The following is a 26,607-nucleotide window of genomic DNA, read 5'->3' as shown; positions in this document are numbered from 1 at the left end:
CAACAAAACCTTATCAATAACATCAAAATTGACAGACAAGGAAAATTGTAATGGAAGATAATTCAGATCTTTCTGAAATAATCAGAAAGTTTCCTACTAAGCGACAGTAACCCTGCTTCAGAGAACAAGCAAGCTTGTTCTTTGACCGGCTGTAGCATCAGGACCTCACTGAAAGTACTTTATCCCCTATTTTGACAGTTTACTGGAGACTAATTCACACTGTTTTTTTCCTTGCACAAGTATAACATTCAAATCAATGAAAAAAAATACCTGAGGCTTCTGAAGGCAGATCTATAGCATCCAACAAGATTACCGTACATTTCTAAAAATACAAAGAGTCAGCAACAGAACAGACAACTTCCAAAGCCATTTTATACTGAGGACTTCAACTTCAAACCACTATTTTGGCATTCATCTCAAACTACATGCACAACTGAGCTTACAGTTAGTTAAATAAAAGAATGGAGAAAGACTTCAGTACTAATTCCTCCTCTTCCTTTGAAATATTAATTTGGACAGCAGGAAAAGGAGCAAAATGGGACAGCATCTGCTGAGACATGAGACAAGTCAGCAGCAAGAGAGATTACAGCAGGCTTGAAGCAAACTTTACCCTTTTAAGCATTACCATATTAGCCCGTGCATCCCTTTCTCCTCTTAAGTGCACTGGGTATTCTAGAACTTACAAGGATTTCATGCAGGATTGCCATTTGTTTCTGAAGCAGGGTGGTCCCTCTTCAAGAGGGCAAGGAGCTATTGACACCAACATGCCCTGCATACAGGTCTGCACAAACAAGGAAGGCGCACAAATACTGACACTAGACAGCTGCTTACCAACCAGTGTTGTTTTTATTCCCACACAAAGCACAATTTTCTGTATTAATTTAATGACCACAGGATTATATCCTGCAAAAACAGTATACTGAAATTTTTAAGCTACATTCTAAGACTTTTTAATGATATATTAAATAAAGATCGGTACCAAACTACCTGTGTAGCCACAGGGCATCTTGGGCAAACAGGCAGACAGTGGAATTCAGCTTCACTAAACCCACAAGGGCAGAACCTTGCTCTGAGCTGCCATCACAAGAAGAGCTTAATCTGCACATGCTTGTTTAAGCCAAGTTTTAATGAAGGTAGGTATAAGTAATCTGGTGTCGGATCAGATCTGGACTTTTCAACAAGATACTCTTAACCTAGGAACACGCACATTTCTTTTCTTGTTTTAAGTTAAAAGCATTATGAAGTTTATTTCAAACTGGCATAAACATACCACTTTTGACTATTGTTAGCATTACAAAGATTCTGAACTAGTCCAGTTGTGCCATTCACATGCTGCTATGTCTGAAAGCAGTGTTTATTTTTGTTGTGTAGAAAAAAACAGTAATTTTCCATCACCAGAACAACCATTTATAATTTCTAATAATGCAACAAAACTTACTCTATGATGAAAATATTTTACTGTGTATAATATTTGGAACTATGAGTTTGTGTTACTTGTTTAACTCCCTCTCTTTTGCAAAAGAAAAATTGTATGTTCTTGTGGGTGAATGTGTACTGAAAGACAGAAGGTAAGGGAAACAAAAGTAATATATCTGCTTATTGTTGTGAAAAAATGTATTTGTATTAAACAAATGACACAAATTACTGTAGTATTCTACATTTGTCACTTTGTTATATAGAGAATCACATGCTGAACATCAATTGGCAAAACCACACTGTTGCAGGAAAGGTGAACAATATACTCAGCTGCATGCTTACACCTGGTAAACCTGCTGTACCACAGTGGGTACCACTCAGGAATGCTCAGAAAAATAACTCACAGTACAAAAACGCCTGAAAAAACCCTATGGTTGTTTAACTCCCAGAAAACAACAGGTTTTGCATCCATAGCAAAATGGACAATTAGTACTGCAAGAGGAGGCAAAACTTTATAAAGACAGCGGTGCCTTGGAATTAACTGGTTTTTACATGTGATTGTGTTATGTCCAACACTAGAAAGCTTTAAGGATGGGTTGGACAAATAGAGTTAGATGGTTTAAAGCTAATCCCACCTTAGGCTGTCAGAATGGATCATGTTCCCTTTTTTATTATTTTAGAATTTTACTTGGTGAGATTTTCTCCGTTTCCAAAAACCTTAAAGATAAATGTCTTTTTTAATGCAAATAAATATTTCATGTTTGCATTATAAAGGAATCTGTGTACTTTAAGTCAGGTGTAAAACCAAAGAAAGCATACTGTCTTGAGAAATAGAGTGTTCCAACCAAACTACAAATTTAATTTTCTAAAGAGGGTTGCATCCACCTGCCCCATATCTTTACCCTAGACTGTCAGCTAGGGAGGGAGTGGACTAGGAGTCCAAACCTCACACTTGTAGCTGGAATAAGTCACCATGTGGCTGGTGACTGCTAAGAATATATGTTCAAAACACAGGAGAAGCATTCTAGCAAATTACTTTCCCTACATCTGAGGTCAACAGATCGTTCCTTTTGTTAAAGCTGCCATAACTATCTCATTATTTAAATCCAATATGGATTCATGAATCCCTACAAGATATAACACAGAAAAAGCAGCATAACCACAGAAATTCCAGTGACAAAGATGTATTCATTTCCATTTATTATAGCATAGGGAAAAACAGAACCAAATTTTGTTTTAGAATTAAGAGAATAAAGGTATAGTTCAATACACCTTTTTGTTTTGCACGCAAGAGTTCAAATCTCTTCATGAAGGGTACTATTAGAACAGAAAACACACTTCTGTTCAGTTTGCTCTCTGTGTACACACGAAGAAACATGCCATATGGTATTTACTCACATCTGCCCTACTGCCCTCAGCATTGAGGCTGTTCTGCATGAACTTTATCTAAAAGCCAAAAAAAATTTGTCAGTTAACGAAGAACTCACCTGAAGGACTTTAAATGGCATACCATACCCACTGCCTATGACCTGGATAAATTTTACACCGTGGCTGAGAACACAATTCCAGTCTGCTGGAGAACGTGGGCCCTGGGATGAACTTTCCCTTCTACTGCTTGTAAATACTTAAAACTGATACTAACTGAATCCATGAACTTTTTTTTTTTTAATCTTCTCAAAGGTAATATATATGAAAAGATAATAGTTAACACTAAATAAAAAAACAAAGAAGACAGAAGGTTGCAGTCATTTTTAAGTGGGTTAACTAAATTAGGTCTTATTTTAGCAATGGATAACTTCTCTTGAAAGCTGCATGGGAAATTGTTTGGCCTCTATGACAGAAAGGATAACTTTTTTCTCATATTTGTTTAGGGTCTTCTAGTTCAATAAATAGCATGGGGTTTTTGGTTTTGTTTTTTTTTTTTTTCTTCAAAACTATCATACAGTTACAATGCCTTTAGACCTTATGGAATTTATAATTGCAGGAAATAAGGCTCTAATGAAGCATGGATCATTACATATGTGTATGCATATGCCTGGGAGGTAACCATGTTCTACAAAATTTAGTAATGGTTCACAAGGAGCAAAGAAGTGAAAAGTAAAGTAGCAAGATTTAGATGGGATTTAAAATAAACTCAGAAAAAAAGAAACCAACAAAATCTTAGTGCCTTTTGGAAGCGTTGCTGCTACTTACAGGACCTCTGAAGAATGTTGTCAAAAGAACAAATTGGTCTAGAAAAAAGGTCAAGCAAAGGCTTTAGTGAATCCTTCTCAAGTGCCTCTTCTAGGTTTGCGAGGACATCTTGAGCACTGGCAAAAAAGAAGAATGTCTCTTTAAAATATGGGTAAAAATTTTTGGCCAGTTTATGTCCTAGCAAAAAACATTGTCACTTTTTACATTTTCAAAACAGCATGTTGCCGCATTGGTTGACTGTGTGTGAACTTGCACGAATATGAGATGACATTAGTAGAATGCTGCCACCTTCCTGTATTTCTTTAGAAAATCCTTGATTTTTGAGTAATGCTGTCATTTTGATCTAATAACTAAGTTTAAAGTTTAAATAGTTCTATTTCTCATTTCTAAGAGGTATCTAGTTGCATATTAAACTGTTCCTTTTAAGAAGACTTGGCAGTATTTGCAATACAAGCAGTTAAGGCTTAGGGAACCACTACAGTAAGTCTCTCAGTGTCAGTTGATTTTTAGTTTCACTATAGGAATTATACACAGGATCTTTTTAGCTGTATTTAAGGCAACAACTTAAATTGCAGAGCGTAAATCACGCCACCTCATTAGCAAAGCTTCTTACCTTCTGGAAGTCAATCATAATGAATTTTTACTCTTTAAATAGGTAGAAGATCGAAATATGATGTATGCATTGGTTCATTCTGAGACTGACCAAACCAACCACTCTAACATACTTCTGAAGTGCAGGCATTTCTTTCTCCTTTGCTAGAAAAATAAGTCTCGAGGATTTGTTAAGTGGAAAACATTTTCTGACGAGAAAAAACAATAATGTCCTTTTTTGTTACTTTTTCCAATCTGCCAGGTGTCTAGCAAATAAGTTTTTTTAAAAAACTGGACTCAAATATACACATTTTTGGATCCCAGACTTTGTCCTCAGCATACGATAGTGTCATCACAGAGATGAGTACACATACTATTGCAATCAAAGACCAAAAAAACATAATCACACATACAATACCCTTTAAGTATATTCCTTGAGCTACTTAGGAATGGCTCAGATAACGGTTAATATATGTTGTCTTTTTGACTACACATACTAAAGTTCCACAGGGATTGACACATGCCTGGTAAAGGAAAAAAGGAAAAATACAGTAATGAGGCTAAGTGCTTTATTATATGCCTGTTTCCTCACATCACAAATGCTGGAGCCTCATCCCTTTAGAACCAACTTTGTGGAACAAATTGGAAAGCCATAGTGAACAGTTCCATTAATTCAGTCACATTTGTTTCCAACGCTAAAGAACTGTAAATTAATTGATTCACTGCATACAATCAGCCTCAAGGAGAGCTTTAAAAAAAAACAACAAACCAGCATTTTCTTAGTTTACATGAAACAAAATCATACTGCTATTGCAATTAAAGTCAGTTGGTTCCTTCCAACTGAGACCATTAATAGGGTATGTTCCAGAATCTGAGAACAACAACTCAGCTGCTACTGAAAGTTTTAATGTAATTTAGCCAATTCCTCAAGGCCAATTTCTCTAGGGCTGGCTGGAATGGAAGTGTACCTTCTTAAGTACACTGCAAACTACAATGTAACAAATTAGAAAATATGCTCAAAAAAAAAATCTTATATAAAAGTGGGTTTCCATGTTAAAATGTTACTTTCTGCTTGAATTTTTTTATATTTAATTTGATCCATGATAGTTAAGGAAACTTGAGTTTTAACAGTTACACCTTTGCAGTGAACAATTAAAAAGCAGGGAAATTGTGAAATAATATCTAGCAAAGAATGAAAGAAATCTTCCATAAAATTAATCTCTAACCAGAAAACAAACAAACAAACAAAACCACTGTCAATTACACAGAATTGTAATAGACGATTTAACACTTAAGTCTGTAATCTTCAGTTACAACTAAACAGAATTTCAAGGTATTCCCTACAGCAAGTTTGTAAGAACAGAGAACATCACATAAATATTTCCCATTCCTGCTGTTACCAGCGGCTGCTTTCTTTATTTTAATTATAAAGAAACAGACTAACAATTCAGAACTCCTGGCAGCATTCATCCTTTTTTTCGCCATGGGGAAGAAACTCATCACCACACAAACCCCTAATAGGTGGCTTTAAAGCACAGGCATGATTGGACTATGGAACTGATAGAAGAGATTCCACTATCTTGTCTCAGTAACACAAGAGGCAAAAGACTCTCTCTGCCCCCACTCCAGGCTTCCCAGCACAAAACCAGCAAATATATGAATAAATAAATAATGTTTGGGTTTTTTTTTTTCCTTTCTCATTGCCACATTAGCATTCTGCAGCAAAACTCATCTGGTCAATTGGTCTTGTACATTATCAACTTGAGCCCAGATTACTTTTCAATACAAATATGAATATTTGACAGCTACATATTATTTTTTCTCATAAAATCTATGTAAGAAGTTCATAGAGGGAAACTGTTCTTTTTTCATGACTTACGCAGCAGGACAAGAAGACAGTTTAAAAGCCTGCTAAACAAGCAGTGAATACATGGACTTCGAGACACAAAATCCACAAACTCAGCAAGTCCAAATGGTAAACATTCTTGAAATGTTAACAACAGACGTTAAAAAAATAATAATTTCAAATATTTGACAATCATATCAACCACACAAGTAAAAATTACTTTTTTTAGATTGCCTTATTAGTTAATTGTTTCAAGGAATATAGAACCTCTCATTCTCCTAACTTTGTGTAACCATCTTTTTTAAAGCATTCACAAAGGTGTCAGCCTAATATACTGCCATTACTGTGACATGCTAAACCTTCGAGTAACTTTACTGCTCGTTTTCCTTCAGTATTTTACCCAATGCGATAGGAAAGTGACTTTTTCTGCAATGTTTCTACTTACAGCTTCAAAGCACATCAGACGTTGTAAACAAGCAAAAATTCAAGATGCATGTTCTGAAAGGCAAAAGCTGTCAAACCACTGAACAAACACGCACATGGTCTTAATTCAGACCAATTACCCTGGCTCAGCTTCCACCAGAGTTTAACACCTCAAGTTTTATAGATCAAAACAAGCTGAATTCCACAACACAGCTCAATTTAACAAAGTTAAAAAGCTATCAAAGGCCTGCCCTGAAATTCAGCACACTTATTTCTAAAACACAAAGCAGTGATGTGATGGCCCAGGGATATGGCTGGTGTCAGAAGGTTTAAGCCTTGCATCTGAAGATGCATTAGATCACCAACACGTGCTTCAGGTCTGCTAAATTTATTCATGTTTCTTCTTTAGATTAATTTAAGGAGGACAACAGTTAACTCTATACTACCTAAACAGATTGGTTTGATAAAACATTAAAGGATAACATAAGCCTATTTTGTAAAGAGAGAAAAACTTAATATATATGTTAACAGAATAAAACCCATCAGTAACACTTGTTGCACAGCTAAGAAAATGCACGTTGGAAGCACACATAACTATTTACCAGGACAAAGCTTTGTTGTTTAACCCACAGAGCTGTATCGGGGATCAAGTACTAGAAAGATCATCCACTAGGAGTAATTATTTTCACATAATTAACAGGCAATCTGAACTGTGACAGCTACATTGTGTACAGACAGTACATCTGAACTGTGACTTCTGTGCCCAGACAATCTAATCCGCACTTAGAGAGATGTCCTCCTTAATGCCTGCTGTGAAATTATCCTGGCCCTTTCTTCCTTTTTCTTCTTAATTTTACAGTATTAAACATGAAAATCTGCTAAGAACCTTCCTGAAAGACACATTTAAAGGCATCTAAAGAGTTGCTTCTTAAAGCAGGCCTGCTATTTAAAAGTCCTAAGCAACTTCATTTTAAAATGCACAGCTTTCTCAACAGAGAGGTGAGAAAAACAAATATGGACAAAGATATATTTAAAAAGCGACTGTAGAAACTTTAATTGGCTTCTGATCTGAATTCTTCAATACCAAGTGGTAAGGACAGTGTAATTCTCCGAAATTCTCTCGATGAAATACAAAATACTCAATATTTTATTGAAGTCTTCCCAGCTCTTTATGTTCTTGACACAAATTCTCAGACAAGAGAAGAGTTGTTCACGATTAACTGATGCTCTATGTATCTCACCTTCTGCATATACATTTCCACCAAATAGGAGAACATTTCTCACACCCAGGGTAAATGTTCTGTGTGACGCAGTACAGGATTTTACAAGATTTTGTGAGACTGCTCTCCTCAAAACTGCATGCACCTAGAGACATCCCAGCCACCACTACAAGGGATGGATAAAAGTTGCCACTAGCTGGGTCTGCTGTTTACCAAGGTACCTGCTGTTTATATGCTAAATTACATACATTCTTGGCTATTACCAGGAAAAGGTAAGGATTTCCCACCACAGAGTATCTCTAACAGGTGTCAGAATCCTGACTGCTCAATGATCAGGGAAGAGGTACCCTACCAGTCAGGATTTCAAGGTATAGACTAAAATTGCTTTGTTAACTTGGGACCCTGCATCCTAAAGAGAAGGTACAGTATGAGAAGGACACAATTAAGATTTTATTTATATTCAAAAATTTTTATCTAATAATATAGAACTTTGTCCAATAATATACTGTTTACTTTTTATGATAGGTACACAGTGAGCTCATAAAAGTGCAACTACAAAAGCCTATGCAAACACAGTTAGAATTTACTCTTGTTTCCAGTGGTAATTAAAATAGATTTCTTATAATTCCCTTCAGCTGTTTCAGCTCTTGAATCAGCTGTGCTCATTAGGCCACCTCTTCTGATTTATTCAGGTTTTCTGCTTTGTCCAATTCTTCTGCCTTATTTGATTCTTCTGGTTTATTTGATTCTTCTTTAGCTTCCATATCTGCCACCTCAGGGTGACTGCAAGCAGCGTCCATAGCTGAGAGCTTTTTCATTTTGATGTTTGGCAGTTTCCTCAGATCACCATCCCATTCTCTTAAAGAAAAAAAAAGTCAGTGTAAAACAATTACCAATAGAAATAGCAAGAAGGAATGGCAGAATTAGTTCACCTTTCCTCAGAATGTGCTAACTCACGTGAGGCTGCTTTTCTAAATTTTACTACTAGTCCCAACGCAGTATGATAAGAAGCACTGTTTTCACCTGATCTTGTACATCACAGCAGCTGTAATTTTTCTGTAAAGATAACTACTTTCGGATTTGAAATTCTGAACAAAAAAACATACGATTAACTTTATTCTCACAGACTATTTGTATCCTCAGTTTCTTTAGGCCACCTACTTCTAGGTTTGACACGTTAACCTCCCAGGTCTTGCAAGCAATGGAAAAGCTGTTTGGAAGAGCTGCTTCATCTGGATGCTCAATTTGCAGAGCTAATATCACATGTACATTATGATTTATTGTACCTGTTAACACCTTGCATGACTGACTTCAAGGGGACACAAAATGTTAGCAAATATTCTTTCACATGAGAAGCATATTATTTTAAAAGGCTGCATGAAGGGGGAAGGGTTCATTTAAATTTAAACATCACAAGTCAAATCCAGTACTCAAATAGGATAGTTGCCTGATTACAGTAAGTGCACTTTGTGGACAATTTTTCTCAAGGGCAGAGACAGTATTTGCCAATTATAAGACAGACATGTTCTTGCTCTACCAAGGTAATCAAACACCACTTTCATCAGATGTCCCAGTGCAAGAAGTCAATTGTGTATTTATAAACGCAGCAGCCAGAGGCCTGTCTCTGCTTTGATATTTATGGCTTTATTCCAATATCCTGTAAGTGTGACTTCTGGCTACATATGACTCCTAGGAGTTAGCAGTATATCGCTCCTGGCAACATAAGCATTCATAAGTCTTTTTTCTCCTTTAAAGTGTTTCATTTGATGGAGCTGTCAGCAAGACTGTTCATTCAATCCATTACAAAAGGCACATTGACTTGCTCACCCAGACAAGCAAGCAGCAAGTTTCACAGCTTGCAGCTGTCAATTCACTTAAGATTTTAAACTAGTATGTACAAACACTACTGTATTACACCTAGAGTTGGATCTTCAAGAACATGACTAAGAAATCTGTGTTGTTGTAGTTATTTAGTGATAATTTCTGACTATGAATACCTTAGGTCAGTATGCTATATAACTACGATTACCATCTGAAATCTCATTTCAAGTAAGAAAACAGTATAATGCCATTTATCGATAAATCTATGTCATGATCTTTAAACACTAACAGGGAATGCTTATCCTTTTTGTGTAAATCAGTGAACAGCGGAGAACAGTGAGAATTTTAGGTAAAGAGAAAATATTCTCTAAGAATATTGAAAAAAAATACACTTAAGTTACAGAAATTGAATTCTAACTGTTGAAGCTTTCTAACCCTTCCAATGTGTTAATGATTAACTGTCACCAGCATTTAGCTTGTAACAGCTAAGAAATGTTGAAATAGCAACACCACGCCTAGCCTTTTTCAAATGACAAGTTCTCTGACAGTTTTGGATAAATTCTTTTTTAAGAAAAAATACATGCAAGATGTCAAATTCAGAAACACTGTTTTGCCTAAACAGATTAGTAGTTACAATAAAAAGAACTTACCTGAAATATTTAAGATGCTTTCTGTTCATAATGTCTGGGATTTCTAATGGAAATGAAATGAAATTCTATTAGATGTGTTACATTGAGGTGAGTCTCACTGCACAAAAAGAAATGTGAGCTAAAGGGCTGAACATATTATTTCAGAAATTAAAAGACCAAGCAAATGAGGATGTGGATTCATATTAGAAAGTCTCTAGTGCAACAGATAAACAGAAAGACCTCTCATTGCTGAAGAAAAGGAAAGGAACTTATACCTAGGAACTATTCCAGAATTCAAATGTACCAGTTGCCAAAAAAACAGACCTGACAAATAAAAATAAGGTGCTTCCTTTTCTCTAAACTGACATATCCGAAAAATAGCAAAATTTCAAGCGCTTAAAGTTTCCCTTAAATAAACAGTCCGGTGAAGAAACTAGAAAAATAACTAATGTATTATTTGTCCTAAAAGTGTAACTAGCATCCTCAACCAAGATCAAGGTCTGGTTAAGCTAGGTTTTAACAGACATTCACATATATAATAACACAGTTCTGCTCTGCAGAACTTACTATAAATATGCACAAGAGACAAAAGGTAAAATAAGAAAGCTTAGTTTCAAAGCTGAACTAAATATACAAGCCTCACAAAAATTAGTGACTACTAAGCGGTCCATAAGTATTTTTAAATGTTTTTGGAAAGAAAACTTCAAAGCACTTAAGTCACCACTGCAAGCAAGACAGATCGGCAGTAGTTCGGAAAGTAACTGATAATTCAAGCAAGAAAACATAAAAATAGTTATATACACTTCGTACAATTTACCATGCAGTACAAGAATATATGTGTGTGTGTGTTTTTAAAATAGAAACACTGGGAAAAGTACAGTAAGATGTCAGGTGTTTAAATAGAACATAGTCTTGGATTTTGGAATATAATACTACTATCTTTGACCTGCAATGAGACAGTCTGAGAGCAAAGAATGGTTATTTGATAACAATCAGTCTCCTTCCAATGCCAATTACAGATTCCATTGTTAAATACCTTTTCTATAAACCACTCAATACTGAGAAACTAGCATTCCATAGTTGCGGAAATGCCTGTTAAATATTGCACTAAATGCAACATAATATTTATAGACTGTTGGCACCTGTCTCCTCCTCTGGGTTGAATAAAAACAAACATCAATAGTTTCAATGACTGAAAGTTTTCAGTCTTCCCCACTAACAGAAATAAGTGACATATACTCACTACCAATCTTTATTACCCTTGGTAGTAAAAAAGAAGGCAGACATCTTGTACAGAGACCTATGGGACAGATTTTTTTTTTCCTTTCTGGAGCAACCAAAACATTCCTACTACATGTTTAGTTTGTAAGCTCATGCAGAATTCTACCTAGGATGCCTAAGCTGCTTTGCCTTGATTGAATGTCATTATTTTCTTGGTTAGTCCTGAAGTATTGCAAGTGACCTATGTTTAACATCTTTACTACTTTACTGTAGAGATTTATGCATTTGGAGCCTTGAAATTTTGCACAGTATAACATACCTTATTGATGTCTATGAAGTGTACAGAATTCACAGCAAGCTGGTCTCTTAATAGAGACGACTATTTGCTACCTCTGTAATGCTAAATCCACTTTATTACTTTCGCTATTAACAATATGATGTTTCAGGTACTTCTTATACTGTCCGTGAGCGAACCCTGAACTTACAGTCCTGCCTTTGTTCATCTAGCAATTTTCCCAAGTCTTACAGTGATAAATCAGACGATGCTATCAATGCAGAATTATAGATGATTTTGCTACTAGAGAATGTAGGATGATGGCCCCTGTCACTTTCTTTGTGGCCAGAGTCTTTATTATCCAGAAATTCTTTCTTCCCTTCACATTGGGTTACAAAGTTACCAACTGAAGAACAATAATACACAAAACAGTTGTTGATACCAATTACATTGATTTCTGCAGCCTGCTTCTTGGCAAACAGATAACAGCAACACTACTCACAGCTTATCCAGGCAAGGCAAATAAAAATATACCTAATCCTCTTTTTGTCTGCCGATTCACGGGTTCCGATAAACATCAGTGCCACATGAGGTCCATCCTTCCTAACTAAGCATTGAAACAAAGCCATGGTCCCTCTTCCTTTCTTTGTAGTGGCTTGAATTGCACTCTTGGCAGCACAGTGCCAAATGCTGAAATGTCCTAACCTCCCCCACGTGAAAGAACTCCTTTCCATCTCTCAGATACTGTACAAGGAGAGACGCATACTCAGTTTTCTCCTAGGGTAGAGCTTAGTGATGTAAACCGTGAGTGTGGCAGGAATGGCACTATGCTAATTTGGGACAACTGCCCCAGAAATGTGCTGAGATTCGTATTTGTTCCTTCTGTCAAAGCACTGACCCAACATACAGTTCAGAGTTACTCTCAGACAAGCCAGGACTACTAAACTGCAAGACTTTCAAATGAAGCCCTTTCAATTGCTTTGTTTTGGCTGAAGAAACACAAAACAAACAAACAAAATAAACAACCCCCCTTGGAAATTAATGACTTTTATTAACTTACATAGGACATTTTCCAAACAGAATATTCTAACACATTTATCTAGCCTGTCATGCAGGGCTTTCCCCAGCGTCACAAGAAAGCACACATTCTGAAGGGAGAAGATGCTGTGCCAAATCAAGATCTGGCACTGAACTGATCTTTAGTGCTTTAGCAGTGGCAACATTTTAAAGTTCTGCTTAGATGTGTGTTTGCAGTATGTTACACAATACAAACTCCAGCATTGCCAGCTTAGGAACAGCACTCTAGTCCCATTCTGTTTTGCATGTAGAAAGTATAATCATATACTGCACAGTAACTGATTTTTTAAATGATGGTGGAAAGCACTGTATTTCCAGATTAATGACACCTATCTTACTCAGATGTATACCCTTAGCCTGCACAAGTGTCACGTTTTTCGCTGCTACTTGTGAACATTTTTAAACCTAACTAACAAGCTGCAGGAGAGCTTTTTCTGAACTAAAGATGGAAAAAAATGGAAGATTGAGAAATATGGCACAGAGGTTAGCGGAAAAGAAATAGAGACAGTAGCTTGGGGAGCAGATACTGTCTGGCATTTCTAAGATGAGGTATTCAGTAACCTACCTATTATAACAAAAGAGCAGTGAAAAACTGAAGCATTTTTTTCATGTTTCTGTCCCTTTTAGATAATGTTTTCTTATTCTATCTTTTTTCTGAGGAAGAACGAACAGCATGCTTGCTCTCAAACTTTGTCATAAAGATGTTGCTGCTTAAGACCATTTCATGACAAGGAAAAAGACAAAGTGACTGAGCTTAATTTCTAACACAGAACTTGTGTAAAATCCTGTGAAGTCAGCACCTTTCCAATTGTTCATACCAGACCAGATTACTTCAAAGTTCTGATGGGCGTTAGAAATAAAAAGCTTCTGCCAGCCGTAGGTCTAACCAGTCCTACCTCTGTGCACAGGCATGGACTAGAGGGCTTCTAAAGCATAACTAGAGAAAAAAGGGATAGAGAAGCCAATCCCACAGCTAGAGTGCCCTTCTACAGGCAGGCAGGATTCTACTGTGTCCCACAGCACTATTTTTTTGACCAAGTGCTCTGTGACAGTCTGCCAAGATGCCTTATTTCCTTCCAAAAGTATGCTCTTAATAAAAACATTAGCATTCTTCATAGCAGTAACCATGTCTCTCTTCCAAAGCAAAGATTTGTGCAAGAGATTTACTTAAATCTCACAAGGACTGAAATGTCACTGCTCTGCGCAGAATAGAGGCTGCATATATATCACATTCATTGGAGCTGTCATACAGACAAACACTCAAGTCAGGTCAAAGGATGATATTGCAGCCAAAAGTTAAAGAAAAGGATGTTAGAATTGTAGATGCTCTTTAGATAAAGAACCATTCAGTTACACAATAATGATAATAACAGAAAAGAGCAGCTAACAAGTACTGCAGTAGTTACACTACCAGATACATGTAAATGATACAATTTTCATCTGAATTACATCCATTTCCTTATAATATGAAGTTTCAGGAATTAACTAATACAACTGGTGCGTTTAGCTTTAAAGACTGTTTTCCCCCCGAGATTTACATTATGCTTCTGTGAGAACACGCAAGGTAATTAGAGGCAAACTATCAAAAATGTGTGATGTTCAGATGAAACAATTATGATGCTTTTCAACTGAAAGCATGCTAACCCTGAGTTCTAAGGATATATACTCTAAACATCTAGGATTCCCTTTCAATAGCTTAGCTCTGAATATGTAAAACTAGATTAAAAACCACACATATAAATGACAACATCAGAAAGAAAATTGCGGTAAAATTAATTTACATACATGTAGGGAGTAAGGAAGTCAAAGTAGCTACTAACAAAACTCAAAAACCTCATAGACAGACTGAACATTCCCTGTATAGGTACTATTTAAAAAAAAAAAAAAGGCAAGAAAAAAGACTAACATTTACTATGCTTTTGGATATCTATCTACTACTTTAGTAAACTGCCAGTAAAGAATAATTCACTTTTCATTTACATATAACTGATATATATACATATATATACATGGCATCAAATTTTAGGAGACTTTCCTAACTGTAAACAATTCATATCATGTAGTCGCTTTATAGCAAAGGCACATGTATACAAGAAATAACTGAGTTCAAGAATAGAGGAAAAAGAAAAAAAAAACACACACACAACAAATACAAAGTCAGTTAGAAAAGCTCCCCTCACTGCAGCTTCCAGGGATAATAGTGAGCTAGAGCATAAAAGCAGAGTTTCCAGCTGATTTCCATTTATCCCCAATCTCTAATTACAGTATTTAGCAGCAACTATTTTCTCTGAATGAATACTGTCCTAGACAGAGAGCAAACCCTGCAGCAGCTGTGATAACAAATAATGAAGGATTTGAGAGCGTATTTAATATGTGAAGTTGCACCATGCTCTCTGAATGCTTTACTTACTAATACTATAATAACCTCAAATTCTGCTTACAATGTTTCTGGATTCTTCTTTATTTTTATGTTGTGCTTGTGTATTTGACATCTTTCTATCTAGTCCTGTTGCTTTTTTCAGCTAGCTTTCCACAAAGAAGGAAAAAAGGAAGAACTAAGATTTGAAAACAAATATCAACACCTAGTTTTTCTACAACTGAGCTATTTTATAACATTCATAGTACCTTCCTATGATTTTCCCCACCCCCTTTTAAGAAATCAAAGATTACATATGAAGTCACATAGCTATTGTTAATTCCTATGCTATTGTAGGATGTGAAAGCACTAAGTAACACCGGCAAAATTTTTAGAGCCATTCATTTTCTTTATTGGTAAAATATAAACTAGGGGAAAAGAAAATATGACTACAACCCAAATCTTGCTGTGCTTTGTATTCTAAACACAGAACAATGTAGTTTTTTTTAATGTCCTCCATTATGCACTTTTACTGTTAGGACTGACTGCCTTTGAATAATACTGTAGCATTAAAGCCAAGTTCATCACTCAACTCCAACACGCTTATTTCTTAGAGAAAAATACATCAATTTCACTACTATTTTGTACTTGACTCTCCTCAGAATAACTCTTTGCTTTTTGTAATTTCATTATCTCTTTGTCTTTCTACCTTATTGCACCAGACTACTTCTGCTTCCCTTCAGCCTACTTCTAGCTGTCAAATTTTCAGTGTTTTATTTCTCTCACATGTAGCTTGCATCTATATGTTATTAATACCTCCAGAATCACAAAGTACTTTCAAAAAGTGTTTGTTTCTTCTTAAAGAAGGCTATGCACCTTAAGAGGAAATTTTGCTCTCTAATCTTCTGTTGTGGTTTTCACACGATGCTCCTCAGAAGATTCCACTGGATAATCTGCTGGCACAGATGGCTACCCCACAGGAAGATAAATAGTAATAAAAAAGTCAACAAGAATATCTGGCATCATGATTTTATTCAAACTTGTGATAATGGCCAAGGTAAGTGATTAAAAACTCTAAGTGCTTTCAACTAGGCTTTTATCTACAAGGCTTTTAGTTTTGAATTTTCAGAGGTTTTGTGGGTTTTTAATTATTAAGAGGTTAAGTATTAGGACCTTCACCTATTGCCTTTCACTCCTTCCACCATCTTATCCAGTAAGACAAAGGAGCATAACTCCTCTACCTGAGAAGAGGAGGAAAAACGTAGTTTTCTACTTGTGGATTATCATTTGTGTTTGTAGAAGAACCTGTAGAGTAGATGTGTCAAAACAGCCTAGGATTTCTTCCTGGATTACCTAGATATTAACAAGAAAACTCCAGAAATATTCAAATTTTGGAAATACATCTGTACTACAATTACTGCTGCAATTATTCTCCCACGTGAAAGACATCTCAACCTTCATGGAATGAAGGGTCTCTTTCTGAAGATGTTTTAGGCCCATGAGTTCAGAGACTTTGGTTCTCCTCAAGTTCATGAAACCTAAAGCCCACTCTCTCATTATAAGAAACCCGCTGAAGTTCTTTGTGCCACTGGTCCACCTCAGTGGAAATGGACAAGTCAGGCCACAGGTTTATCTCTAACAGTAATTTTATATATTATCAAAAGAATGTTAGAGGAAGTGTGTATAATGACTTCATTGGCCCAAATCCGATTAACAAAGCCCACCTAAAAAAAGTAATTAATTTGTAGAGAAAATGATGTTTGTTATTCCCCACATGAGCAAATAAAGTCTTGATGCTAATTCATGTCAAAACATGCACACCCACTGAAGTGCATTTTTAAGATAAAAAATACTTTGTATATAATGAAGGTCCATCAAGCTGCTGAACAGAATTTGTGTTTGAGACGTGCATTAAATCTGACTTTGGTTTCAAAACTAAGTTATATATGACTGCACTAAAGAGGCAGTACTAGCAAAGATGCACAAAAGCAAAGCAGTAAAGCAGAAATATATAAGCCAGATCTCTACTATCTTTTCTTCCTTTTCTTCACTCTGCCCCTCCTCCTAAATTCCTCTGCAAGACAAACACCTGCCACTTAGTTAACTCCTTTAAAGAGAAAAATAAAGATAATGCCTACACATTTTGCTTAGATTCTAGCCTTGTAAGCAGGAGATGATGTGACCACAGGATTATTTCTAATGTTTTTACAAACCTATTCCATAGCCTTCATAGAGCTGTCTTTCACGTTCTATGGTCTGCTTGATGACTGCTTCCCGTGAACCGTGCTGTCTTCCTTGTCTGCCTTTAATACTGTTCTGTAACTCAATCTGCTCCAATTCAGCATTGAATCGACACATGTAACTGAAAGAAATAAAATGTATTTATGCTAGATGCAATCACGCAAAACTTTTGCAAAACAGAATTACTTTGATAACCTAAGAAGTTACTTTTACTAGTTGCATTTATTTTCTAAATTAGTCAGAGATGTTTCTTAGATTTGAACTATTACTTTAATCTTCAAAGTGGGAGCTCCATTTAGCACTTCATTTGAATCATCTGCGGCTTCCAGAAGGACTATTTTTTTATTTGACTTTTTTTTTTTTTTAACTATGCTTGCATAAAACAAACAAAACAAAAAAAACCCAAATACATTATTATCATTCACCTGCTCTGGAAGACCAGTGCTAAATCTAAGTATTCCTAACTTAATTGCTGAATTTCACCACCTCAATAATAATTTTTAAACTGAAGTTCTTCTTTGGCATATGTTCTACATCACTGGCAAATTTCCAATCCAAATCCAAAACGCAACTATCACTTTTATTGCCTTTGCAGTATCACTAGCATTGATTAGCAGTTTCCAGGTTTCATGAACAGTGTAGGGAACACATCAGAGTTTCTGAAAGGAAACTGATATAGTACATGCGTCTAAGAATATTTATATATTGCGTTATTTAGCTAGAAGGTGAAAAATGGTGACAAACTACTAGTATGTACATCCAGCAGCACAAAAATAATTACTGAGTTCCTGCTTAGCATACTCAATTATTTTGTGATTTCCTGCCCTAAAAACTGACCCACTTGAATACTGTTTTATCTCAGCAAAGAAAATTAAAGAATAAAGACATAGAGTGTCACAGAATAATCCAACTAGCAAATTCATGCAATTACTACTGTCCAAATCATTTAATTCTCCACACGCTACAAAAGCAGACACATACTTAATAACAAAACCAACAAACAACAAAACTTCAGGAATTCTAGTGTGAATATATACGTCTTTCAATATATAATGAACCTCAGTTTTAACAAAATCAACTATTTAATATTATTAGTAGTAATAGTTTAAAAGTCCTTCTCTGAGTCATCATCACTTTATCAAACTTATTTAAGAACATTATTTTAAAAGACAAATCAAGCTTATTAATCCTATTTTAACATCAGTCTTACTTTTCAATTAGTTCACCAGCTTCCTTCTTTGTGTATTCAATTTTGTCAGGGTCAAGGTGACTTTGAAACCATTCCAATTTTTCTCCTACAAGAATAAACATTAATGATTACATCATCACTGTAGCATCAACACACATTAAAGTTCTCCAAAATGTTTGAAATAAGCCCCCATTTTTCAAGATTTTGAATGGCACCATAGACTCAATGATATTGTGTGTACCAGGTATGAAGGTAGCTATAATAGAAACATTCTCACATTATTTCAGATGTACTTTATGTCTTCCTTACAGAAAAAAAAAAGATATTACGCTTTTTTTTTTTTTTTTTTACTCAAAATTAGTGTTTAAAATATCACTGGATCAATTGCTTAGGATGGAAACTTAGGAAGGCCTCAAATGGAAAAAAAAAAGCAAACAAACCAACCAAAAAAACCCACACAACAACCCAATGGCTGAGCAAGCGTTTTGATCATCACAATCTTAAACAGATTAAACTGAAAAGGTGCAGTGTCAATCATATGAAAAATATTCCAGGTTGCGTCTCGTTACTCACTAGCACAATGTGTCTGCTAACCTACATGTATCATCCTCTTTTACAAATGATTAAAAAAAGCATGGAGATGAGTACAAAAATACATGTACAGATGTACAAGAGATGTTTGGTCTATATTGCCCTGTCGTCATGTACACTGACTAAAGATTGGGCTGTACTTAGCCCCAAGTTCAGCCCTGTATATACTACATGAGTGAACATGCCAGGGATTTTAGCATTTCAACAAAGTCTATTTTAAGGTTATAGAGTCAGATTATAGAGAAAGTATCTATAAAGTTGCTAAAACTTAAAGCCTATGCTAAAAAGTTGATACTGTATTCAGTAACAGAAGTTTCTGCTCACCGATGATACTCAAACGCAAAGCTTTGTCAGTCTTCAACCTAGCAGAGAAAAAACAGACATGTTAGCAAGGAATGAGTACCATACAAATAATGATCTTCATTTTCTTTCTCCCAAGAATCATTGTTTTGGAGTAACAATGAAAGTCACAGTAAAATTTCAAATAGAAATCTCTGTCAAATTGAGAACAATATAAAACTTATTCTGCTTCATCTAAAATTTATGTTTTTTTGGTAAAAAAAAAAAATGCAAAAAAATCTTTTTGCTACTATCTGAAATTTGTCCAGTTTACCTGTTAAATTAAACAGTTTATTGGAAGGGATTGAATGGAAAAAAAACAGGATAAAAACAGGACACAACGCTTTTCTTAGAGCACAGTAAAAGGAATTTTATTAAAGACCTGCATTGTAATAATTTCATTAAGTATTTCTAATATTCTACGGGTATGTTAAATGAGTTTGGAGATCAAGGACAAAAGATTTCACGGCACTGCATCCTTGCAAATCAAGCATACAATGTGAAAAATACCATTCTAGTATCTAATAAACTTGTAATAATTTGAATTTGTGCTTAGAGAAAAGTAAAACTTAATATGTTAAGAAACCAAAATCAACAACTTTATAAAAAAAAAAAAAATCCATATAAAAGTATTTTTCACTCCACCTCAATCTCTAGAGGGATACTTGAAGCCTTCTATACCCTATGGGATGCGGGTACACAATTCAGTTTGGGATTAATTCCCGTCCTATGGAGCAGTTCTCAGAGAACATAAGTTAATATAAGGTAATACACTGCCTCACACATTTTCATCCTGAAGCTCTCAGATTCAGTCTGCAGCAATGAATGTTGCGGAATGTCACTTTATTTTCAGAAAGGAAAATAACATTTTCGCAGTTGTCACTGGAAAAAATATCTTGTTCATGTTCAGAGTATACATATCCAAGGAGCTCTGATAAAATTGACTTTAACTATTATTTCCTAAGAAAATTGATAAAGGATAAAGAAAATCATAAAGGATATTATTGACAAAGAACAAATCATGTCAAAATTCAACACAGTTCAAAACTCATTCATTAAATCCCTTGTACTTTATAGAATTTAATGAGCATTTTAGAATTAACTGAAGTAGTTCAGAGCACAGAAGTGTATTGCCTGTCACAAAAATCCAGATCAAAAGAGAAAGCCCTGCTTTCCAGAGACAAACATACTTGGGTCACTTGGCCAAAAACCTACATTATTAAAATAAATATTAGCTTTTTCAAGCAGCATTTCATTCTCTGAAGACTGTCTGAAAGCCACATAAAAGCGAGTGCACAGCATGTGTGAGCTGCTAAGAATTCTACTGAGGCATTCAAGAAAAGCCTTTTTACTTCTATAGATACCCCAGCATCTGGGATAAGCATTTTTAATGCAAAAGTCTATAAAGGTCAAGCATGAGTTTTATGATACCTGCCAAAAAACCCCCAAGCTGGTTGATTAATTAAAATATTTTAGTGCTTTAACAATGACTCTTGTTCTTCTGGGTTAAAGGACAGACCTGGGTGATAATATGTAAAAAAGAAAGGAAAAATGAGTTAGATTAGAAGTCAGCTTTAAAACTCAGCTGTAGATGTCTGCAATAAAAATTGTGGTAGGCAGCCTATGGAGGGCTTACAGCAGGGAGTTTTGAAGGGTAATAGTGACCAAGCAAAGGACACATATTCCACACAGTGGAACTCGACACCGTGGAACTCTACACCAGCAGTCCCTGCTGCGAAGCTTGCACAGCAACAAAAACAGCCGGGCACATCTGCAACGTGTTGCCATGGAGAAAACCATGATGCCATCTCGAAAAGCTGCCTGATTAGAATCATAATTTATGTCACGTATCTCTGCTTGAAAACACTACAAACTACCACTGGTACCTCCAAGGGTCACTGGATCATGTATTTATCTAGGCAATGAAGTATACAAACACGATTTTCTACTGGAAGAAAACCTTCAGTTTCTAGGTATACACAACTTATTTCAGTATGAGAAATGAATGACAGGATCAGATGTTGCCTTATTGTAGCTTTCACAAAAGCCTTACCCCAATGACTGCTGGAAGACAATAGTATTAACAGGCAGGCTAATCAAATAAGGGGAATCAAAGAAAGGTCCTTTCATCTCCTTCCACACAATAAGCAACTTCTTTTGCTCAATGGAAAGAGAGGATGAGGACAGGGATACCATCTTGTGGCAGGCTGTTGCTTTGTAATGATCTTCTCCTGTCTCCCCAAAATCATCTGCTTAAGCTCTATCACTTCTAAGGAAGATTAGTGGTTTTCTTGATGTTTACTAGGTACCTAAAAGCTTAAAACCTTCATGTTCCACCAGCACCTCTTTATCTCAGATATTGTGTTCAACTGTTCTACTCTAAATACTATCAACAAATAAGTAGTTGCCAAATCGGTTTACCAGTTCAGTATTTTTTGCTATAATATCCACACACAAAAATGTCATCTATGGCTCTGAGAACTAAGATAGGCATATCCATTAGGAAAAACAAAATGAAACAAAACATGGTTGACAAGACATATTTCCTTGTTTCTTGTTTCATGTTGCTAAATACCTCTACATTTCTCCCATGTCCATTTTTGTTAGCTTATGCACCGATTAATGGTTTGGTTAAGCACTTTAGGACACTTACATATGAAAATCCTTCTATAAGAATTAAAAATGTTGGGGTTTTTTGCAGTTGATTTTTTTATTTCTGTAAGCAGAATAAAGAATTTTAAGAGCTAACATTTTTTCAGTTCCACATAAAGAACCTGCAAGAGTAGATCTCAAAGCATCACTACTGCAAACAGCACAACTAGAAGCACAGTGGCTGCAAGGAAATTAAGAGGTTAGACAAAAAAAAAAGCTAAGGAGAAACAAACAGAGAACTCCACAAGGAGATATTTTAAGGCTACTGCTTATACCTAAGGGGTTGCTTCATGCCAGATCAAGAAATACTGTAAAAACTCAAACTCTCATATCTTACATCATGACAGTATTAGGCTAGTATACCTGTAATGAAAATGCAGAGACTCCTAAAAGTATATTTTGACTCAGGAGGGAAAAAGAAAAAAAAAAAAAAAAATCCATGCCCAGATCAGCTTTAGCTACCAAAACCAGAGAGAGATTTCAGCAGTAGCAAAAAACCCCCATGATTGGTGCCAGTACATCACTACTAAGAGAAGTTCCAGGAATATCCCATTATGCACTGGTTTCTTTAAGAATAGAAAAAGTAATTTTCTACTGGCGCCAGTGAATCAGCTATTGCTGTCTCATAAAAGCATCTTTTTAATTATAACAGAGCAAACAAGTTAGCTATAGGAATAAGGATTCACAGGTAGACTAAGAGAGAATAAATCCGTAGTAATATACTGGAATTTGTTGCTGCTCATTAGACCTCGAGAAACAGTGAGAAGAGGGATACAGGCAAGAAAAAGGTGCGATTTAACTAAACATGACAACTTAAGACTGTAGTAAATTTTCTAAAACCAACTGGTCTGTCTTCTCTTAATTACGGTCAAGATTGGTCTTTTGTAGTGCAGCCAGTTTCTGAACAATAAGCTTATTATTACTGTTACATTTCATGGAGAATTGCATTGCATTGAAGGGTATCTGGACAATGGAGATTGTAAAAAGACTCCTGCAACTTAGAGCAGAATTTCTCATTCCTTTTGCCCAGTGCTGCACTAAGTATTGAAATTCCTTCTGAGTAATGTTTTCCTTTTTTTACTTATCTTGTTTGGGCAAAAGATACTCAAATATGCATTTCATAACTAAATGTAACTTCCTTTCCTGTTTAACATAAACAGGAATTTTCATAGGAGTTATTTCTCTTCCTTCACCATAAAGAAAAGTAAAAACTTAAATAGAAGGCTAAACTGTCTATAGTCCTCAATCCTGTCTCCAGCCAAGCACCAAAGGAGACCAAAACCACCACCACCAACAACAACAAAAAGCAAACAAAAAAGAAAACAAGAAAATAAAAAACTCCATACAAAACCAAGGCAAAAGTTTACTCCTACTTCCAGAAAAGACATTCTCGCCTTCCAGTAACATGTCATTCAAGGACTTCCTACATGCAAGGTAATACCTTTACTGAGTAGTAATCAATAGACAAAATGTACGCGTGTTCAAAAGGTCAAATTTAGCCAACCACAATAAAAACATATTCTGGCAAATAAATTCACAGCTAAATTAAAATAATAAAGATGAACCATATGAACTTTCTAGATTAATTGAGTGACTCTGATCCTTATTTTAGAATGAAGATCAAAGAATCAGCTTTTCCATGCTGCAGGAGTGCATTCGCCCGTGTGAAGCCTCCAGTTTTGGGCCCTCTAAGAAGACTTATTTCTATATAAGAAACATGGCCAAAGAAGCACCAGGTTTGTAGATGGGATTAAGAAAGAAAACATTGCAGAGATTATGAGGAAGCTTCTCCTGTTCACCACTGCTAAATCCACTGCTTTAAAGGTGGTTTCAGTAGTCCAAGGCACCCCAACAGTGGTCCGAATACCCTTTCTAGCTAGAGTAACCTTACAACCTTACAGCTCTAGATAAGGTTATATGTCCATGCCCAACCACAAAGTTGCAGAGTCTCTGAGGAATATATCAACCATACCCAGAGTTCCTAATTTTACATCTTCACACATGAACATTTGGGCTCAGTTCACACTGTCCATCCAAATACCAGTATACTCTGACAGAAAATGCTTTAAGGCCAGTCTTCTCCAGTTATCTTTTCCCTCTGTGAAAGGAGAAAGTAAAGCTTAAAACCAGAAAACTAAACTTGCCATGGAACAGCAAGAAATCACCAAAGAGGAGTTAACTATTCAGTTTTATTCAGAAGTCTTTCTTATGCAGGAAGGTTTCTGGTTCTCTTTTTCTATGAAGTCAGCAATTCAGCAAAAGAAGCTACACCCTAGGCAGGATTCTTATTAAAGCCCAGAGCAAAGTCCAACTAGGTGACTACGCTTCATGTGAAATCACCAGCATCGCGCCTTTCAGATTATGTAAAGGAAAATGCTGCAATAAGAAGAAATCTGTCTTGTAAAGACAATACCAAAAATCAAACAGCACAACTATATACTTTGTATAAGCTGATTTCATTAAACCTGTCAGTTCACATGGCTCAGCACTACTTATATAGGTCTTTCTTTACCTTAAGGTTAGTTCTATCAGCATAACTGCCCCCTTCCACCACCACCATCCTGTCCCCAAACACAAAATGTCTACTGTGATGCTGTCCGTTGGTCTGTACATAGATTTTGCACAGTCAACTTACTTTTCTTTCTTTTCCTGTTTGTGTGCTTCTCTTGCAAGCTGTGCAGCTTTTCTGCTGTATGGATGGATAACTTTTTTCTCTTGCTTCCCTCCTTGTGTTTTTCGTAACTTTGGCTGAAAAGAAATCAAAGACGGTTTACACTACTGAAGTTAATTAAAACATTAAAGAGAAGTTAAGAGCATACACCATTGTCCAGACTAAAAACATTGTGCATCAATAGCTCAGAAAGCCCTGAGCTTATAGCAGCAGCTTACCAGTTCCACCAGTTAGATCTGACCCTCCTCAGCAACAAACAAAATTACTTGAACATGGTACATGGTGTAACAAAACTACCAGAGCACTGAAAATGCTGTAAGTAATCTTGCATAGTGACTACTCTCAAAATACCTATTTTGTAGAACCCTGGAGCTAGGAAACTAAAATTATCTCTGGGTACTTTTGCAGTAAATGTCCCCATTCAACTGGTATCCAATTGTTGCATCTCGATTTCTGACAAAGGCCATATGTAATTTGTACAACATAACAAAAATGGATATTCTTGTCCCCCCCCTGCAGACCATGAGCGCCTCACACCAGGCAGCAGCCTGAGGCTTTCCTTCACTGGCTGTTTGTGCAGCAGAGATGGAATACTACTCACAAATTTTAAAAAAATTGTAACATTAGTTTAAGTAACGTTACTTTTTGGTGAAAAGGTGTTTGAACAAAACTCAAAAGCTTTATCAAACGATATACAATTTATATTCTTTAAAGTAAGAACTGTGTGCGCAAAAGAAACATCTGAAAAAAGGAAGCTAAATGTGTACATGTGTACATGTGATGCAGGAAACAGCATTCAGTACATCGTATTATCTGTGTAAGCATCAGTGTTTGAGATTGCAAAAAAAAAGAAGCCTAGTTAAGTCGAAAATAAATTATCCTGAGCACCTAAATGCCTCGTGAGAGGCACCCTGCCCCAGTTTCACACCTCAGCCCTGCTCTTCCCGTCAATCCGGCGCCGCCCGCTGCAGCCACAAAACCAGCCCCGCCGCCCGGGCTCACGGCAGGCCAGGCCGAACGCCCCCCGGGAGGACGGGCAGGCTCACTCGGGGCTCCCCGGGAGGGAGCAGCTTTTAAATGCAGGCTGGGGAAACCGCCGCTCACGGCCCACAGGGCCGCCTGCCGCCTCCCAGGGCCCCCCCAGGAACGCGGTGTGGCCGCTCTCGGTGGGAAGGGAAAGGCCGGGACCGCCCTGTGGGGAGCCCCCCGCCGCCCCAAAGGTGGCCGTGGCCGCAGCCCTACCCGCATCACCATCTCCATGCCCACCCCATGCCCATCCCACCGCACACACCATGGCGAGCAACCCTCTTTCCGCCGCGGTGCAGCAGCCAAAGGGACCCGGGCGGGCGGCGGGGCGGGCGTTCCCGTTCCGCGACGGGGAGGTGCCCGGTGCCTCCGGATTCACTGTCACCCCCGGCATTATTTGCTTCGAGCGTGACTTTTCCGTTCTCCTTCTTCCTTCTTGCTTTTTCCTTTTTCCTTTTTTTTTTTTTTTTTTTTTTTTTTTCCCCCCAAACAGAGGAAGAACGCAAAGGTGCGAGTTGGCCCAGGCTGCGGTATTGGAACACCACTGACTTGTGCACTTGCAATAAAACTGTTCCATTGATCCACGGAACGGTTGGCATTGTTTTTACATCGAATAGCTTAGGATGTAGCAGTCATAACAGGAAACTGAACACTGGATTTTAAATCCTTCATCCAAGTAAATAGATCTAGCAAAATGCTGTTGAATAGCACAGGCATCATAGTAGAGAACTTGAGAATAGTTCTGGTTTAATGCTGTTCAAATCTACATGGGACCAGCAACTTACATTTAGCTGGGGGATACAGAAGGAGGCATATTTTGAAAGGGAGTTA

General features: G+C 36.6%; 1 protein-coding gene across 1 annotated transcript; it reads right to left on the bottom strand.

Moving 5' to 3' along the window:
• Window positions 1-7,494: 7,494 nt before the first annotated feature.
• On the bottom strand, window positions 7,495-26,135 carry TMA16 (translation machinery associated 16 homolog). Its single transcript, XM_082051478.1, has 7 exons — window positions 26,042-26,135; window positions 24,715-24,827; window positions 19,413-19,450; window positions 18,519-18,603; window positions 17,281-17,429; window positions 10,161-10,203; window positions 7,495-8,547 (listed from the first exon to the last, which is right to left on the bottom strand). The coding sequence occupies exons 1-7, from the start codon at window positions 26,042-26,044 to the stop codon at window positions 8,355-8,357; spliced, it is 624 nt and encodes a 207-aa protein (XP_081907604.1). The 5' UTR covers window positions 26,045-26,135; the 3' UTR covers window positions 7,495-8,354.
• Between the last annotated feature and the right edge of the window lie 472 nt (window positions 26,136-26,607).

Source organism: Streptopelia decaocto, assembly GCF_964273445.1.
Source record: "Streptopelia decaocto genome assembly, chromosome: 4".
NCBI classification, from domain to species: Eukaryota; Metazoa; Chordata; class Aves; order Columbiformes; family Columbidae; genus Streptopelia; species Streptopelia decaocto.
The sequence above is the reverse complement of the archived record's forward strand: the minus strand, read 5'-3'. Positions and strand labels throughout refer to the sequence as shown.

Coding starts and splice junctions, on each gene's coding strand:
- TMA16 (XM_082051478.1), bottom strand. Junction 18,604..19,412: donor TTTGCGTTTGAGTATCATCG/GTGAGCAGAAAC, acceptor TTATTCTTGTAG/GAGAAAAATTGGAATGGTTT. Junction 10,204..17,280: donor CTATGAAGGCTATGGAATAG/GTTTGTAAAAAC, acceptor CATTTCCATTAG/AAATCCCAGACATTATGAAC.